Source organism: Falco biarmicus, chromosome 10, assembly GCF_023638135.1.
Source record: "Falco biarmicus isolate bFalBia1 chromosome 10, bFalBia1.pri, whole genome shotgun sequence".
Lineage (NCBI taxonomy): Eukaryota > Metazoa > Chordata > Aves > Falconiformes > Falconidae > Falco > Falco biarmicus.
In genome coordinates, this window is record NC_079297.1 from 1,504,810 (window position 1) to 1,522,415 (window position 17,606).

General features: G+C 44.2%; 1 protein-coding gene across 1 annotated transcript in view; it reads left to right on the top strand.

The window, feature by feature from the left end:
- The window catches only part of AHCY (adenosylhomocysteinase), a 28,928-nt gene extending 16,720 nt beyond the window's left edge, over positions 1 to 12,208 (top strand). Inside the window, exons 7-10 of the mRNA XM_056353585.1 lie at positions 504 to 591; positions 1,528 to 1,645; positions 7,347 to 7,541; positions 11,230 to 12,208. Of these exons, the coding sequence (XP_056209560.1) occupies positions 504 to 591; positions 1,528 to 1,645; positions 7,347 to 7,541; positions 11,230 to 11,361 (533 nt within the window). The 3' untranslated portion in view covers positions 11,362 to 12,208. The remainder of the gene's footprint in view (positions 1 to 503; positions 592 to 1,527; positions 1,646 to 7,346; positions 7,542 to 11,229) is intronic.
- Positions 12,209 to 17,606: the final 5,398 nt, after the last annotated feature.

Genomic DNA, 17,606 nt, shown 5'->3' on the forward strand with positions numbered 1-17,606 from the left:
AAACATCAGGCTTGCCTTCAGTAGGTGTTCTTGGAGAGCAATGCCGTGTGCTCTGCCTTTCCAGCTGTGCTCATAGTGTGCTTTGGCAGCTGTGCTCCTTCTCTCATCTGGGTGCCTCATGTAATTGTGCTCCTTAGTACCAGTTTATCCCATTTCTATTCATACCTGACTAGAACCTGGAGGTGTTGTGTGTGCACTTCCCTTTGAAAACTTGACCTCCTGAATCCAGTCTGAGTGCTGTGGGAGATACTACACCTATGGACAGAAGAGGTTGAATGTGTAAATCTATGGATTGGAAACAGCTGAGGGATAGATATTTTTGTGCTAAGTTGGTATTCAGTAAGGCAGGTATGCCCACTACCTTGCATCCTCCATAGGTCAGGTGCTGGCACAGATTTCTCTCATGCATTCTTTCTCTGTACTTTTCTTCTTGTAATATTGTATCTGATTTCTAATAAAGTGCTGGTGGTTGGATGGAGGAATAACTTTTTTCCCTTTTTCAGGTTATGAAGTTACAACCATGGAGGAGGCCTGTAAAGAAGGCAATATCTTTGTTACCACCACTGGCTGCACTGACATTGTTCAGGGCAGGTATGGTCTAGCCACTTGCTTTAGTGAAAGCATCCCTGTACAGTTACCTTTTTTTTTTTTTTTTTTTTTAAATACAGTCATAACTTGTCAGCGGTATGGTGAGGGTTAACACACAAATTCTGGACACCAGGATTTAACATCATTTTAGTGAGAAAATGGGGCTTTGGCCTTTCAGTTCTGTTGGGTGTTGGCACATTGCAATTGCTCCTGCCTTAGTGTCTGATGATGGAGAAACAAAAGGTGTAGAGGGATATATAAACTTTAGAGAATGAGAGCATCAGGGCTAAATTTGTGTTAGGGCAGATAAATGTGAACAGAAGAGGTAGGTGAAGGTTGAAAGTGATTCTGTCTGTGAGTATGTGTAGCAGACTTGAAACTAGTCTGTTCTCAATAAACTGCCCTGCTGGTTTTTTGGTTGCCACTTCTTAGATCTCAATTTATAACCCCTCCACTCTTCACAAACTCATTCCTGTCTTTGCCATTATGACTCCCCATGTTGTAGTGAAAGATCAGATTAAGTGGGAGCAAGTAAGGCCATTAGTCTCCAGAGATGTAGAACTGCTGAAAACTTTAAAATCATGAAGAAAAATTTCTTTTGTTTAGGGCAGAGAATAACTGCAGATATTTCATTTTTAATCAATTAAACAAAATAGCTTTACTTTCCATACTGGGAAAATATTTCCTCTCCAATAACCTCTTTATGTTCCTTGGGAAGTGTCCTTCCTCTAGAAGCTTGAGAGGTTATTTTCCAGTAGACTTCACGTGCCTGGAAGATTACCAGACCCACACATCTTGTGAGAGTCAAATGCAGTCGGTGAGCCAGGCACTTTTCATTTCTCCTTGAGCAGGGCTATGGACCAGAGAATCTTCTGGTGCTGAAGAAAAAAAATTTTGTGCGTTAACTTCTGATATGCTTTTTTTTTTTTCTTTTTGCAGGCACTTTGAGCAGATGAAGGATGATGCCATAGTGTGTAATATTGGTCATTTTGATGTGGAAGTTGATGCAAAGTGGCTGAATGAAAATGCAGTAGAGGCGGTGAATGTTAAACCTCAGGTGAGACAGCCCTTGCACAAGCTCTCCTGCTAGAAAGAAGCAATAGCTAATCCGTGTCCCTTTCCAGAAAGGGAGTTATTTCTCTTCAGGTACTCTGTGTTTCTAGCTCTCTGGGAAGCCAGTGTTGCTCTGGGCTGATCAGAGTGGAGATTCTGCTCTGCTCTTCCCCAGTTAACCCGGAACAAGCTGCATGTTGTATTCTTGTGTTCGTATTAAAGCAACCGGTTCCAGCCAGTACCCAAGTGTACAATGTGTTCTCTGAGAGGCACCTGGTATGGATGCATCTTTCTCCATGTGTTTCTTGTTCCTACTTCCTTGGCAAACAGGAGCCTACCCCTTACTGGTGGTTGTGTAGACAATTAATTACACCAAGTTCATTCCTTACAGGAAGCCAGCTTTGATATTTGGGGTATGGTGAGGAGGTATGGCAATATGCTTTCTTTGTTAGCCCCCAGTTGAAAACAATGCCATAACTCAATTTCAAAAAGCAAGTTGGATGATGAATACAGAACAGACCATTAGAGTCTGCATAAAACTTAAGAACAGAGCCCATAGGCTGCCTGGCAGCTGATCTGAATTTCCTCTCAGCAAGATGCTTGCTCGTGTGCTGCTCTGCACCAGAACAGTCTTGGTCCTGGTGCAGGGGATCAGGATTAGAGTGAATCTCAAGGGAATGTCTTTTGGTATTTTGTCAAGGTTTGAAAAAATTCACACCTCATTATTTTCAAAATGTTTATTTTTACTTGGAGACTGAAGCCTCAGGAAAGCCTATCTGGAGCTCTGCCAAGCTGAGACTTCTTTCCCAGACTTAGTGGCTTCATTTTAGAAACCTGTATAGACCAGAAGTCTTTGTGTGGGCAGACAAGACGAGATGTGTTATCCTTGCTTAGCTTGCATTCCCACCATGTGTTTACGTCAAGCTGTGGCTGTAGGTACACAGGAAAGTAGGGATCTAAAAACTTCAGCTCTTCAGCAGAAAAAGCAGAGAAACAAAATGAAACTGAATTAAAGCTGGTTTGTAACACCAGCAATGGGGGAAGAACATCACATAAAGCAAATCAGGCTTTGTCTGACTTGGCATGGGGCTTCCAGTTACCTTTTCAAGAGGGAGCGTGCTTACCAGCAGCAGGATTCTGGGACAGGTTTTCTACTTTTTTAAAAACACCACACCCAAGCATACATCTTAGATCTCAGTCTGGTCTTCCAATTTTCATAACTCCCCTGTGGCTTATTGGCCACCCACATCAAACTCTTCCTAAGCAGTTGTGAGAGTATTTTCAATATTCTGTTTGCTGCTAGGACACTATGTGGGCTCAGCTAGTTATGAAGTTATACCCTCAAGTTCTCACTACATTCAAGTCTGCTCTTGCCCATGACCTTAGGGTGGAGCTGACTTTACTCAGCAGCTCTTGTCCTAGAGGAGCCTGTAGCTAGCTGCTTGCTTGCTGGTAGCTTGGATTTTAAAACTAAAACTGGACTGCTCGAAAAGTAAATGTTTTTGAAGGCTAAATTGGATGTTAATATGGTAACATGCAAACTACCTGCACGTGGCCATTCAATGTGGCTCTTAAAAGTCCATATGAAAAATTGTCACTGTTGGCAGAGTAGTCCCTTTTTCTTCATTTACCTTCATATTGAATGTGCCTGTCTGTCACAGATGTAATGGGCACAACGAGATGTAGTCTAATCCAAGGTATGAAAACTCTTAACAAGTTTATGATTAAAACTAGTGTATTACCTTTCAAAAAGGGTGGAATTGGGGTCAAGGTTATCCATATGGTTTAATGCTGAAGACCTACCTACCTTCTGACCTGAACTCTCTGATCTATTATATAAACTGCTGGTGTCACAAGCAGGATGTTCAGAGTGATGCAAAGGAGATACCAGCTCACAGAGCAAAAGCTGTGAAAATAGCTGCTCAGCGTGATGTAGGTGCCGCGAGTGTGTTTGCCTGGAAGTCATTAGCTAAAGTTTGTAAAAGGTGTCTGACAGCCCAGAGTGGACTACCTCTGTCTCAGCCTGATGCACAGTTAGCTGAAGCTAAGAGGATTTGCTGGTGGAAATAGCACTTCACCCAGGGGCTGTTCTGGTACTTTTCCTTACCCACCTACTGGTTGCCACTGGAGCTGGGTTGTGCCTGGAGGTAAATCTGATCTTACATGGCCATGCAACATGTTCAAAGCTTTACTGAAGTGAGTATGGCTTATGGATGTGTACATTGCTAAGCCAAATAAAAGCTGGTCTGTGACTCAGGTTAGTTCTTGAGTTTTGTTGACTTCTAGCAGTGAATCTGAAGCAGCGTTTGAATCTCCAGTTGGATTCTTAGGGGTGTACTTGATGCTGTAGGTAGCTACACTGTGCTAGTGGTATACCCCTCTGCTCCATTTTGTGTCTGCTTCAATTTCTTGTCACTGAACACTTCAGACCTGCATGATGAGTTAAAGAAGTACCTGCTGAGCAGGTGTGATGTGAACAAGTTGTGTGTAAAAGCTTCATTATTTTCATTCTCTGTGCCTAATAGCTATGGATGCTGGGCAGTTGAGCAGGAGTGGACTAATACACATCATAAAAGCTCACTTGTTTCAGAAGGTGGAGAGGCAGGGACTGGGCAGCAAAATGTGACTTTAGAGCCCCAAATTCCATCCTTGAAACAAATTAAAAAGGATTGAGTAGATGTTTTCTGCAAATGCGTGTTCTGGAAGAGTTAGGCAATAACTAGGTTTAGAAGCAAGCTCCCAGGAGGTATTCTGCAGCTTCCACCACCTGCATGGGCATTTGTCTGCATGTGCTAAGACCTTTCTCTGGGCAGTGGTGATGAGTCATTACAATAATTGATAGAGTTGTTCTTATACTGAAATCTGGGAAGGAAACAGCTGGTGTGCCACTTAGGCTGTTACTCCTTTCTCAGATTCATTGAAGGGACACTTAGGTTGTCATCTTGTCTTGTGGGGGCCTCCAGGGGAGGTCAGTGCTGTGTTTTAAAGGTGTGAAATCTTGCACTTACCTTTAGTGGAACACAGTTTTTTCACATCAGTGTTGTGGGTGTGGTATCCTATGTTTTGTAATATCAAGTACTAAAAATATTAAAATTTTTGCTAAGACCTGGCAGCTTTTTTTTCTATATCCTGTAGGAGGGGGCAGAATATAGTACAGGAACAAAAATCTCTAACCTCCTATGAAGACATCTGTCTCTTGCTCAGAGGATTAATACCAGAGCTGAGAAGTGCTAGGCTTCAGCTAGAGGTACAGAGTAACTGTGTAAGTGTCCAACATGGTAGTTTTCAGTACCATATGGTCTCCATTTACAAGTGGTGAGCTGGTGTAAGTAATGTTTAATACTTGGGAAAGGAAAACATCTTACTGTGCCATTCTCACTCATCTGTTGCTTTCCAAGTACAGTTAAGGAGGAAATAAGTTTTACTGAAATGCTGGCAGGTTGTTTTGAATATGGGTTTGCACTGCAGTCCTGCTTACCTGTGTTCTGGTGTTAGAGAGACTGATGTCTCTAGCACAAGCTCAGCCCTAGAGGGGAAGAAAAGGTCAGGGTGGGATCAATGGGCTTTGGTTGTGAAAACAAATTATTTGTGTAGCAAGGTGTGGAGGGAAGTGTAAAACAGCCAGAAAGTGCAGAGCAAGCTAAATGCTGATGGGGAAAGGGATGAGGCATTTGTATAAGTGTGGAGATGAACTTAATACTTGGATAACTTGAATTCTACTTCTGTAGCAATTTCTTGATTTATGAATCAGCCCGTTTATGTACCTGTAGATGAAATGTGTTTCCATGGTGCTGACTTAAGCCTCTGCTGGTGCCTCTTCTACTTTTCTGTGCAAAGACATTAATCTGCATTTTCTACATTACCCTGTACACTGAATGACTCGTCAGCAGATTGCCAAACATATGCGGTTCTATGCACAAGCCAGCAGCTGTGCATGTGCAAATTGTGTGGATATTGTATGGATATAATATTTTGACACCTAAACCACCCAATTCAGACTTCAGAACTGAAATGCTACTTAACTGCTACCTTGTAGTAGTTTTAATCTGTAAATATAATATTCAATATAAGTAGTGTTCTGCTTTTTGGCTGCTTTCTTCTTTCTTTCTTTGCTTCCACAATCTTAAGATAGCCCATATGATATTTTTGCGGGACTGAGAGCACTGCCACTGGTGGTCCACAATGGAGAATCAGCGTCCATAAGAAATATTGCAGCTGCTCAGTGGAGAGCATTCTTATTAACCCTCCCTTGCTGTACTGCTCTTAGGAGATATTAAGAATGTTATTTAGGGCTTCTGTTTGAGGTGGTTACTGTCTGCATATGAAAACACAATCTGTTGTATGAACCCAAGAAGTAGAAAATAGTGCTGTGATTGAAGCATAGCTGGAGAAGGCAGGTGGAGGCACAGACCTTCTCTTATGGCAAAATACCTGTTCTTAATGAAATGGTTTGTGTTGGTTTACTTGTTAAATCTCTGCTAAGGACTTGCACTAAGATGTTTTGTTAGGAGGTGCTGGTGTTAGAATTAAAGCTTCATCCCCTGTAGCTTTTAACTTACAGGCCAAAGCTTTAAGAATAAAACAGTAAATGAAGTGTGTTTTACTTCATATTAATATTGACTTCATATTAAAAAAACTTTTGAGACTAAAAGTATAAATACAGCTGTGGGGAGGAACCCTTGTAGGTCTTTCACAGTTGCTGTGCTATGACAGCATAAGGTAAATGGTTGAAAGCATTAACCTTTGTCAGAGTTGGTCGTTGATTATCTTAAGTCTTACCAAAGGTTTGCTTTGCTCCCCTGTGCTTGGTGTGACACGAGCCATAAATACCAGTGGACACTGAATATTCTTGTAACTCCTAGGGTGTATTGTCATTTCATTCTGGGTTTCAGTATTGTAACCTCCTGCATGGGTGAAAGCAGGGGAAAGAAGAGCTAGTGGGGACTGGAAAGGAGAAGCAGAGTTAACTTTAACACTGCAGGATCCCAATCTGGCCCAGACAGCTGAGGCACATGTTAAGTGACAATATCTCCTGAGCTGTGTGGGACTCTCACACAGAAGAAGGCCTGTCTCCTTAGCTCACCTGAGACTTGATCTTGTGTGCAGAGTCCTGTTGTCCCCAGCATAGCTTGGTAGTCAGCCTGAGTGGAGGACCATGCCTTTGGTCCCCTGAGAGCAAAGAAGAATATGCCAGAAGCTGGGACAGCTGTTTATTATACTGTAAAGCGTTGGCCTTACGAAGTGGGAAGAGTTACAGGGGAGCAGTTTCAGCAGGCTGAGGACTCTGGCTCTTACCCATTAGATGCAAAGGCTCTGGGCGGTTGCATGCAGAGGTGTTTCTTCTCTCCTGTCTCTCCCCACCAGTTTCAATTAGGCATATATTGAACTGCATTTTACTGCTAGCAGCATGTGCCCCACCACAGCTATCTGAGACGACATGCATATGGGAAAGCCAGAAGAACTGGATAGCTGGTTAAATATGAAACAGATGCTAAGATTTATGTTGTGTGAAGCCCAGAATAGCTACAGGATTTGCAAACACTGGCTGGGAATTGAGGGAGGGGTGTCTCAGTTGTAATCAAAGTCTGTGTGGCAAGCCCTTTGCTGAATTGTTGATGTGGGAGGAAAGCCCACAAAGCTTTGCGTGATTTAAAATGCTCTTTTCATCCTGGCATTGCACCGCTCTTGCTTTTTTTCCCACCCAGGTGGATCGCTATACCCTGCGCAACGGTCGTCACATTATATTGCTAGCAGAAGGCCGACTGGTCAACTTGGGCTGTGCCATGGGTCACCCTAGCTTCGTCATGAGCAACTCCTTCACCAACCAGGTGCTGGCGCAGATCGAGCTGTGGACCCATAGTGACAAATATGCTGTCGGAGTCCATTTCCTGCCGAAGAAGGTGAGCTAGAGCAGCAGGAAGATGCAAGCTTGTAAGGAATCCAGCTTCAGGTGTGATCGTGTAGATTTGTTTTATTGGTGCCTGAGTTAATTTTGCTACTGAATGTTGTTGTTGCAGGGAGCTTCTGTCCCTCTGAATGCTTGGCTTTGGTGATGCTGAGTCAAAGTGGGCTGTTTCTTGGGGTTAATCTGTTGTGGAGAACTGGGACTTGTCTGTCCTGTGATAGGAGTGTCCAGTTACCTTATAGCTTGATCTGGGGCTCTTCCCTAAGGTGGTGGGAAACCCTGTACTGCCTCAAGGTATTCGGGGAGCTTCTCCCAACCAACTTGTTCCTTCTGCTGAATGTCAGCTTCACAGCAAGCTTCACATGCCTGTCCAGCAGCCTCAAGTTGAGGGGCAGAGTTGAGCGTGGAGTGAATCTAGGAACCGCTTTTACTGTGGTTGATCATCTGGGTCCCATTTGCACCTAGGCAGAGCTTATCACAAACTGGTCCTAATAGATCCATTAAATACTAATGACAGTTCCCTCAGGTTTCCCTTTAAACTTGTCTCTGCATTCTTTGTTCTTGGAAAAATCTGGATCATGTCACAACTCGCAGCTGCCTTTTAAAAAACTAACCTGGTTTTAGTTTTCCAAAACAAGCCTGAGAATTTGAGATACGGTCATTGAAAAGGATGCTGGACTTAAATCCCACTGCCTTTGGAGTGCAACCAGGTGTGAGACTAAATGTGGAAATATTTTCGTTTGGGAAGTAAAATGTGTATGTCTGGGCTCTTTTATGAAGTGTTTGCTGAAGGACTTAAGATTCCAAAACCATCTGTTAATGATCAAGCAAAGCACACCAGAAATACAACGTAGGAGTTGATCAGCAAGCTGACACACAGTCATCTTCAAAGGAAAAGTTTTGTTGACAATTATCTCCAAAATGATAGTCCAATGTTGCTAATAAAATGTAGCTTCATCCTCTTCCTAAATAACAACTTTTAGTAAGGACACTTGATCTGGAAATGAGAAGTAATACCCAGGTCAGTTAGTTACAAATGGAGTTGCATGTTAGTGGAGCATATGGCAGTGGTCCCTTCAGGTTCATATACTGTGACAAAATGCTTTTTTTGCCATCTGTGCTCCATAGAAAATTTCAAAGAATAAAGCAGTTGCCTTGTCAGAACTAACAAAATATGGGCAGAGGAGCTTTCTCTGGTAATTTTCTGGCTAGTACCTTTCCGTTTTCTGTGTAGTAGCTTTGAGGTACAAATGAAGAATTGAAGAATTACCAAGTACCTTACATTGCCCTTTCTTTGACTGCAAGGATATCACTTTGATGATCAGCTATTACAAACATGCACATGTTTCTGCAATGTGTGTTCCCAGAAATCTGGGCAAATTGTTGTGTCCATGTTTTGGACTAAATCTGTCCATCCTTATACTCGGCTATCTGATTTTAAGGTAAGAATGTCAGCTTACCTTCATCTAAATTTACGTACCTTTTTATCTAAATCTTGAAGTTCCCAAGGTGAAGCAGTTGTGAAACATCTGTGCTGCAGTTTGAGAACCTGATTTGGGAAGTGTCGGGACTCTGCTCCTTTTCAAGTGGGTGTGTTGGGAGAGGGGTCCGCTGGAGTCAAGAAATTACTCAATATGAGTTATGTATCTTGCTCATCCTTATTAGCTTCTAACACTTCTTATATAGACTCGATACACAAGCATGTTCCCAAAGCAAACATATAATTGGTTATTAGCCCCTAAGCACACGCTGCTCTCACACCACTAATTATCATGATTAGAACAAGCATTCTGTCCATGCAGCTACTTGAGTTAGCTATGTTTTAGCCTTGCGGTTTGTTACTCCCTTTATTCCCATTCCGCTCCCTATCTCCCTTGGCCTTGCACCTGTCTTCCCTAACAGCTGCAGCTTGTTACAGCCACAGCCTGTTAGCACAACAAAGTTACTTGGTCTCAGGATTCAAGAATAGATCAAGGCCACTTTCTTGTTAACTTCAGCACAACAACTTCAGCACAATTCTAATTCCAGGCCTGGATTGTGCAGATCTTTAGGGATTCTGTGGCCACGCTTCTGCAGCCATTCTTCTACATGGGTGCAATCTGTCTTAAACTTGCTGGAAGCACAGCTATCAGATCTTCACGTGTCAGTCTAGTCAACCAGATACATATTCAATTTTTAACCCTCCTGGGTTTTTTCTGTCAGGATCTACTAAGCTTAAATACTTGTTTCCCTTTGAAACACAGTCCTTCCAGTTAGCTTTTCTTTCATGATTTTTCTGACACTTACGTAGCATTTAGTAGCTTTCATGGTTCACTTCCACATTCTTCAACCACTTCATCTTATGTTTTTAATTTTGTCTTGTACATCTCTGGCTGTGTTGGCTCTCACAAGATGTTGGCAGTTCCATGTTACTTACTGTGAGCAGGCTGAGCTGTGGTGACTTATGCGCTGTGTAGATGTAGCTTTTACCTGGCTCGTTACAGTGGGATTACTTCAGAGTAGTTCTTACCACGCTCCCTTTGAGTAGGAAATCTAGCACTAATTATTGAATCATTTAGGATGTGCTGATTCACACAAGCTGAAGATCTGGCCCTTGAATATTTTGTTGATTTATTGCCCTTCAAACATGCAACCTTTCACATCTATTGATTTACTATGGGGGAAATATTGCCAGTCTTTCCCATGCTGCTGGAATTTAGATTTACCTTGTATCTGTTTCCTTAGCAAGGATTACTTGTATTTTGCAGTAATTACAAATGGTGGTCACGCTTGTTGTTCTGTTGTAACTTGGGAGCACCCAATCCCTTCTTGCTGGTGTCCTTTCTATCTTTGAATAGCCTGTATGGCTGCACGTTCCCCTCTGACATAGCAGCTAGTTTGCCATTTTACTGTTCGTGTTCTGACTTTTCTGTACCTATCTCTTGTAGCACTTAACTGTCTTGTAACTTCACACTTCTTTCAATCCCCTGAGTTTGCATGTCTGCCTGACATCTCTGGGATAAAGCGAGTATATCAACATTTCTGAGCTGGTGTCCTGCAGCCCACCTTGTCTTTATTCTTCATGACAGTGCGAATAGATACTAGTGTTCTTGCTGATTTACTGATTCTTCATACATGTACCCCTAAGATAGGATATCTGGAAAAGAGATGCATTTTTTCCCCCCAGTATTAGAACTTAGAACAGTATTAGAACAGTATTAGAACAGTATTAGAACAGTATTAGAACAGTATTAGAACTGAAATTGTAAGATTATAGTCTAGTATGTCCAGGTGTCTTTTGTAGTGGAAAAATGACTAGGCTTTACCATTCTACTACACTGGATATTATCTCTGAATAGTTTGATCTCCATTCTTGTTGGATGGATGTGAATGTGTAAATGAGATTGAAATGAGCTTGATTATGTAAAGTTGTCTGTCTCATTAAGCTAGACTTGACTCCCTCAAAAGTATGGGGCTTTTCCATCTGAACATAATTCTGTGCTCAAAGCAGATGCTGATGTGCCCAAGCAAGTGAGGGATGCTGGCAGGAAAAGAGCGGTCGGTCTGTTCGTCTGTGTCAGCCTAAGCTTTCCTTAGGGCTGCTCTTGGTTTTCACATACTTATTTCTCGCTATTGACCATGACTTGCTGAACTAATAGGATTCTGTTCTGCTAATGTTCCTGTCTCAATATTTTGTTTTCTAGTTGGATGAAGCCGTGGCTGCTGCTCATCTGGATAAACTGTGTGTGAAGCTGACGAAGCTGAGTGACAAGCAGGCCAAATACCTAGGCTTATCAAGAGATGGGCCATTCAAGCCAGACCACTACAGATACTGAGCAGGTGGCACTACCCAAAGACCAAAGTGCAGGGATACAACCTTCCAAAGCTCTTGTGTGTGCTGGGCGTCCGAGAACAGGCCCTTTGCTGTACCCCTCTCAGTGCTGCAGAACCCCTCCCCTTACAGAGGGAGCTTCAGGGCCTTATTTGTTAGTGAAAGAGGATCACTGACTCTTGGGATTGGCTACTTAGCTAATGCCATGGTGGAAAGGATCCTACACACCTTGTACTGGCTCCGAATGTCCCAATCGGGGAGCAGGGCAGAAGACTGCTAAATGACAAGACTAAGCATTTTCAAATATGTGACTGACAGCCTTTTTGAACAGACTAACCAATAAAATGGGAAAAGGTCTCTACAGGGAGATGCTTAATGCCATGCCCTGCTCAAATTAGATGAATCCTATTAGGAGGCTAGCAGTGTCAGGCTTCTCTCCCCAGAGGTTCCCTAGCTGAAGTGCATGTTGCAAAACTGGAGGAAGTATGGAGGAGTATAGGTAGCTCGGTCTCCTTTCTGTAGAATCAACTTAATCTCCTTGGAGACTTGGAGCTGGAGTCTTTTTCTGGGTGAATTTGCTCCATTGGTTTTGGTTAGAACAAAGAACATTCTGTGCTTCTTCCACACCAAGGAGGGGTGAGGCAAGAGTGACTCTTTTAGCAGCCTTCTAGTGTGTTGTGAACAGCTGGGAAGCCACTGAGGGGATGTTGGTTAGGTTTAGGGACCTTGTTTGATCCTCTGAAAACACCAGCAGCACACTTCTACCCCCAACTTGATTTTTCAGTCGTCATGTCTGCTGTATCTTGTTTGTCACTTAAAGTGCTTTTATTAAAGATCTGACTGTGGCCTGACTTGTTTTGTATTGTGAGATGCTTTGGGTTTTGCCATGGATTTTGTGTGATCTTTAAGCTACTGAAAATATCTAATGTATCTGCATGGGGTTTTCTCAAGGTGAGAGCCAGTGCTGTGGCTAGCCTGCATCACATAGCTGAGCTGGGAAAATCTGCTCCTCAGGTTATTTCAATATTTGAAGGGCTGAAACTTACAGAAAAACACTCTTGCCCTCTGCCTACACAGATTTTTATCTCCCTTTGTCATGGAAGTCCTCTCTTGCCACTGTCCTTTTCAGTGGACCCCAGACCGGGTCTGAAACACCTTGTCTGCTTTGCAGGGCACTAAAGCATCACTGCAAGAAGGAAGAGAAGTCCCTAATGAGGTTCTAGCACAGCATTTTTGTTAATCACACTCATGAAAATCTGATTTGCTGCCGAAAATACAGAGCAAGCTGACAGTGTGGCAATTTGAATTGAAACATGGCTTGAGTTGATAAAATGTATTTGGGATATATTCTGCTAGATGTGTTTCATTGGTTGGAGAGGAGTAGATCAAACACAGACAATAATAAAAACACTGGCAGAATTTCTGTTCCTCCAGCTCCCTGCAGTGCAGTTGTGGTTTAGTGCTGCCTGGAGAAGAGAAGCAATGCCCAGTACCTGTCAACAGCGTGGCTCTGAACTGGCAGCACTAATGCAAGATGGCATTTGAGATTTTTGTTCAGCTGTTGTTGTGCACCATGTAGCTGTTGTTTAGGTACAGCTTAGCAGCCTTTTGCTGGATGGGGTCATCTTACCCCTTGCTATGGTATGCGCTGTGCTTTGGTGAAATTCATGTGTTGCTTCAGTTTGAACTCTTCCCCAAGGGCAGTTTTGAATACCCTTTACAGTAAAGTGTGCAGGTTTCGCTTCTGTTTCTGAAGCCTTTCAGAATCGGTGGAAGACTTTGAAACATGACATCAGGTGTAGCAGCAGCAGAATTCCTTTAAAAAGATGTTAAATTGTTGTTTCATGTCCTGGCTCCCTGCTGATGTCTCAACAGGTGTCTGACCTGTATTGAAGGAAAAGTGTGCCAAGGTGGCCAGCAACATCCTGGCTTGTATCTGAAAGTGTGGCCAGCAAGGCCAGGGCAGTGACCGTCCCCCTGTGCTCGCACTGGTGCAGCCGCATCTGGAACCCTGTGTGCGGGATTGGGCCCCTCGCTGCAGGGGGGATGCTGAGGGGCTGGAGCATGTTCAGAGCTGGGCAGGGGGCTGGGGCACAAGGTTGATGGGGGGTGGCTGGGGGGGCTCAGCCTGGAGAGGAGGGGGCTCAGGGGGGACCTTGTTGCTCCCCACAGGTGCCTGGCAGGGGCTGTGGGCAGGGGGGTCGGTCTCTGCTCCCAGGTAACAGGCGACAGGACAAGAGGAAACAGCCTCAAGCTGCACCAGGGAGGTTCAGATTGGGCACAAGGAAAAAGTTCTTCTCTAAAAGGGTGGCCAAGCACTGGCACAGGCTGCCTGGGGAGACAGTTGAGTCCTGTCCCTGGGGGTGTTGAGAAGACCATAGATGTAGTGCTTGGGGACACAGTTTAGTGGTGGGCTTGGCCGTTAAGTTTATGGTTGGACTTGATGATCTTAAGTGTCTTCCAACCTGAATGATTCTGTTAAAACACTTGGCCTTATTGCTTGCTTGCTTTTCATTGGCAAGAGATCACAACTGTTACTGAGAGTTTCACTAAATCATTTACTACTAATTCTTAAGCTGTTTTCTCTTGTCTTTTTATTTTTAATCTACACACAATTAATTCAGTATTCAGTCTAGCCTGAGGTCAATCATCTTGTTTCCCTGGATATGGGTGGTCAGTCCCGCTGTGATTACCTCACCGGGGTTTTAGCTGGAGCTGGTGAACGAAGAACGATCCCACCGAGGAGAGCCCAGCACCTGCCGGTATTGAGGCTTGCGAGTGCCCCCTCCCCAGCACCGACACCCCAAGCACCAGCTCACGGGTGGCACACATCTGGCGTGGTGAGTCATATGGCAGTGACAGAGTCCAGCTTCCCCCCCGTGGGGCTGCGCAGCAGATGTGCCAGGGAGGGGTGAGGCGGGAGCCGCGGGGTCCCGGGCGCCGTGCTGCGAGCGGAGACCTTCGCGGGGAGGGGGCGAGAGCGCCAGGCGGGCACGAAGGCAGATTTCATACTGGGCTTTGTGAAGCTCAGCAGGTCCTGTGTGGGTGAGCGGGTGGTGCACTTACCTTCGCTCTTGCACCCAGCCCCCCTGGCTGGCGCGGCACGGGGGCTGTCCGGGCACGGCTCCGATGAAGCCCTTCGCTTCATCAGCCACTTTCTTAATCCTGTTGGTGGGCTCATTTTGAAAGGCAGAAATAAAAGTGAGATTTCCAGCTGTGCATAAATGAGATCCAGTCTGGGAGAGTGCACACGGTGTGTCAGAGGAGTGCGGAGAGGTAGCGTGTGCTCTCTTTCATAAGCTAGGAACTGACGCTGATTACAGCTTCCCCCTGCCCCACTGTCCCCCAAATACTGGCCGAGAACTGGGAAATGCCAGAGTCTGCTCTAGTTAGTATCTTTTCCTCACATGTAGCTATCTCCAACTATTAATTTAACAGGGGGTTTGAAGTAGATCAGGACACACCCCCCACCCCCCGTAATTAAGTAATGCTAAACCAGACCTGACTGATGCTTTTCCACACCGGGAGAAGTTCTCGTTTAATGCAATGTCCAATTTCACTTTAACGCCTTCAGTGGTTTCCTCCAGCCCCTGCCTTTGGTGCGGTTGGGCTGCCCCAGGCTGGGAACAGGCGCCATTGCCTCGGGCAGCCTGCCCCTGCAGGTGGTTGACCCTGGTGGTAAAATGAAATTAATGATGAAGGATTGTACTCCTGGTCTTTAGACAGGTCTCTGACTTGGCCAAGAAAAGTAATCACATATTTCCTCAAATGTCTTTCAGATTACTTTTCTTTTAAAGTTTTTGGTACTGTCACCAGTGAGAGCCCGATTCTCTTTCAATCACGGCCGCTCCTGCTGCTGTTTTCCCTCCGCTGGCGAGTCAGCAGCACTAAGAGAGTACAGGCTGTACCGATTTTGCCATTTATCTCAGCTAGATGCACAAGTCTCCGTGACGTTTAAACAGCAACTGATCTGCCACACAGTCTTGCTGGGTCCTGCTCGTTATTTTTTGCCTGGTGGGATGCTCTGTGTGATGGGGACTGGGAGGCGTACGGAGCCCCGGGGACCGTGGCACCAAGGGCGGGTGCATGAGTGTTCTGCTGTGACTGTGATTCATGACTGAGCTTGTTCCCGTGACAGTGCTTCTTGATATGAAGCTTCTTAGAAGCTAATTGTGGTTTTTAGCCTCTGGGGCTTTTTCATTAAGATAAATCAAATGCAAATGTACACTGCAAAGCCTCAGTAGTTTTTGTAGTAACGTTGCTTGCCACTGTACAACTTCACACAACTGTAAGAAGTATCAATTACAATTAAGTATTTTTTTCCTTTTTTAAAATCACTAACCCTTCACGAGTGCTTGTAGTTTGCACGCCAGCTTAGCAAAAGCAAAAACAAACAAAAGACTGAGAGAAGAAAAAAACCAAACCTCCTGTGGACAAATACTTCTAGAATTTAATAGGATGGAAAAAGAAAGGGTGTAAGGTTTTGCAGCATCCTTTCGACTGGATGGGGACTGACATCCCTCCTGCTTGTCCAATCCCCTGAAATTCCATCGTAGAGGGATTAAACTCTTTAGAACATTTAGAAAGTCTATAGCAAAGCTTTTACTTTTTGTTCCATCTGTAGAGTCCGGGGAGGCTTTTCAGCAGACATGTTACTCCTCTGCTTTTGGTTTCATCAGCTGAGAAATCATTTCCCAAAGGGAACATTAACTGAGCCACATCCATAGGCATGTGTTCCTTTTCCCTGATGGAACAGCAGCATTTTAGAAGTAAACTGCACAGCATCTCAGTTGACTATTGCAGATGTTGGAAGCACCTTAAATGCTCAGTAATCAGGCTGACGCCAGGGTTTTGTCTTGAGCTGGTGCTTATTGCAGGTATCTGCTTTGCATGATTCACTTGATTTCCACTCAGAACACACACCCGGTGGTCCTGTTTTTCCTCCCCTTTGAAACTTGCTTCCTATGTGTATTTTATGAATAATGGGATACAAACTCCTTTTGGCCCTTTTTGGCAGTCAATGCCTTTGCCTGTGGTGTTGTCTGACCTGCTGCTGAGATGCCCTTTTGTAGATACAGAACGACATCTCTGACCGAGCCTTTGCACTCAGAAGAAAGCAGTAGTGATGGAGGGATGCTGAGCAGTCTGGAGAGGATAAAGGGAAGCAGACTGTCTGGTATGCTGACATAGTGCTCTGAATATTTGGCTCCTAAATGGAGAAATTATTACAAACTGAATCACAGGACCCCAGGCTGCTGAATTACTTTAAATGCATCTGCTACAGTTTCCATTCTAGAAGACTTAAAGAATTGCTGTCTTTCACCAATAAGTTGAAACATCATTAGCCTTTAATGAATTGATTTTTTTTTCCTTCCAAAATGTCACAGTTGTTTGTTATGGAACACAAGGAAGAGTGAGAATGTATATTCTCATAGTTGATTGCTGGCTATTACTGTTATAAATTACCTAATAATGTTCTTTACCAATTTGAGGCAGCTATGTGGAGTGAAGGGGAGCCCATATGAGATCATGAAAGATATTTAGCTTAAGAACCTGCCAAAACCAGCAAGGATGCCACAAGAACACTGTTATTAGCTAAATCCACCTGATCGTAGAGAGTGAGCGATGAAGGTGTTTATTAAAGTCTATTAAAGTCAATAGAAGATTTCCACTGATTTCCACAGGGGCCTGAACTGGATCACGAGGAAGGCTGTGTTTTTGTTTTTCCCTGCCTTTATGTGTATTAAAGGAATGCCACATGTGAATTGTGTTATGAAAACACTGCAGCCATTTCAGGAGTCCCGTATTTCAGATGATGATTTAGTCTCTAAGGATTTCCTGGATAGACGTTAAGTGTGTATATACCATGCAACAATTGTAATATTTTTTTTCATTTCACTGAAAAATCTTGCAGAAATGATTAAAGCTTCCTTTTTCTTCTGGGAGAGGGATTTAGCCATCTGCTGGCCATCTGCATATCATCTGAAAAGTTTCCCAGTGAAATCTTTGTTTTACCTCAGAAAGCAATCTGCGTGCATCACAAATCTCACAAGGGCACTCAGAGTGATGGATTGCTCCTTCAGGCTGCTGGGTGTGTCTCTGCTCTGGTGCTGCTGCTCCAGATGGGGACGGTCTCCTGTGGGTCCCATGTCACATGTGCCAGCCTTGCACGGGTGCTCCTGATGTCCCTCATGGCACTGGGCACTCACGCTGATGAATGGGGCCTTTTGGGAAGGTCAGTTCCCAGGG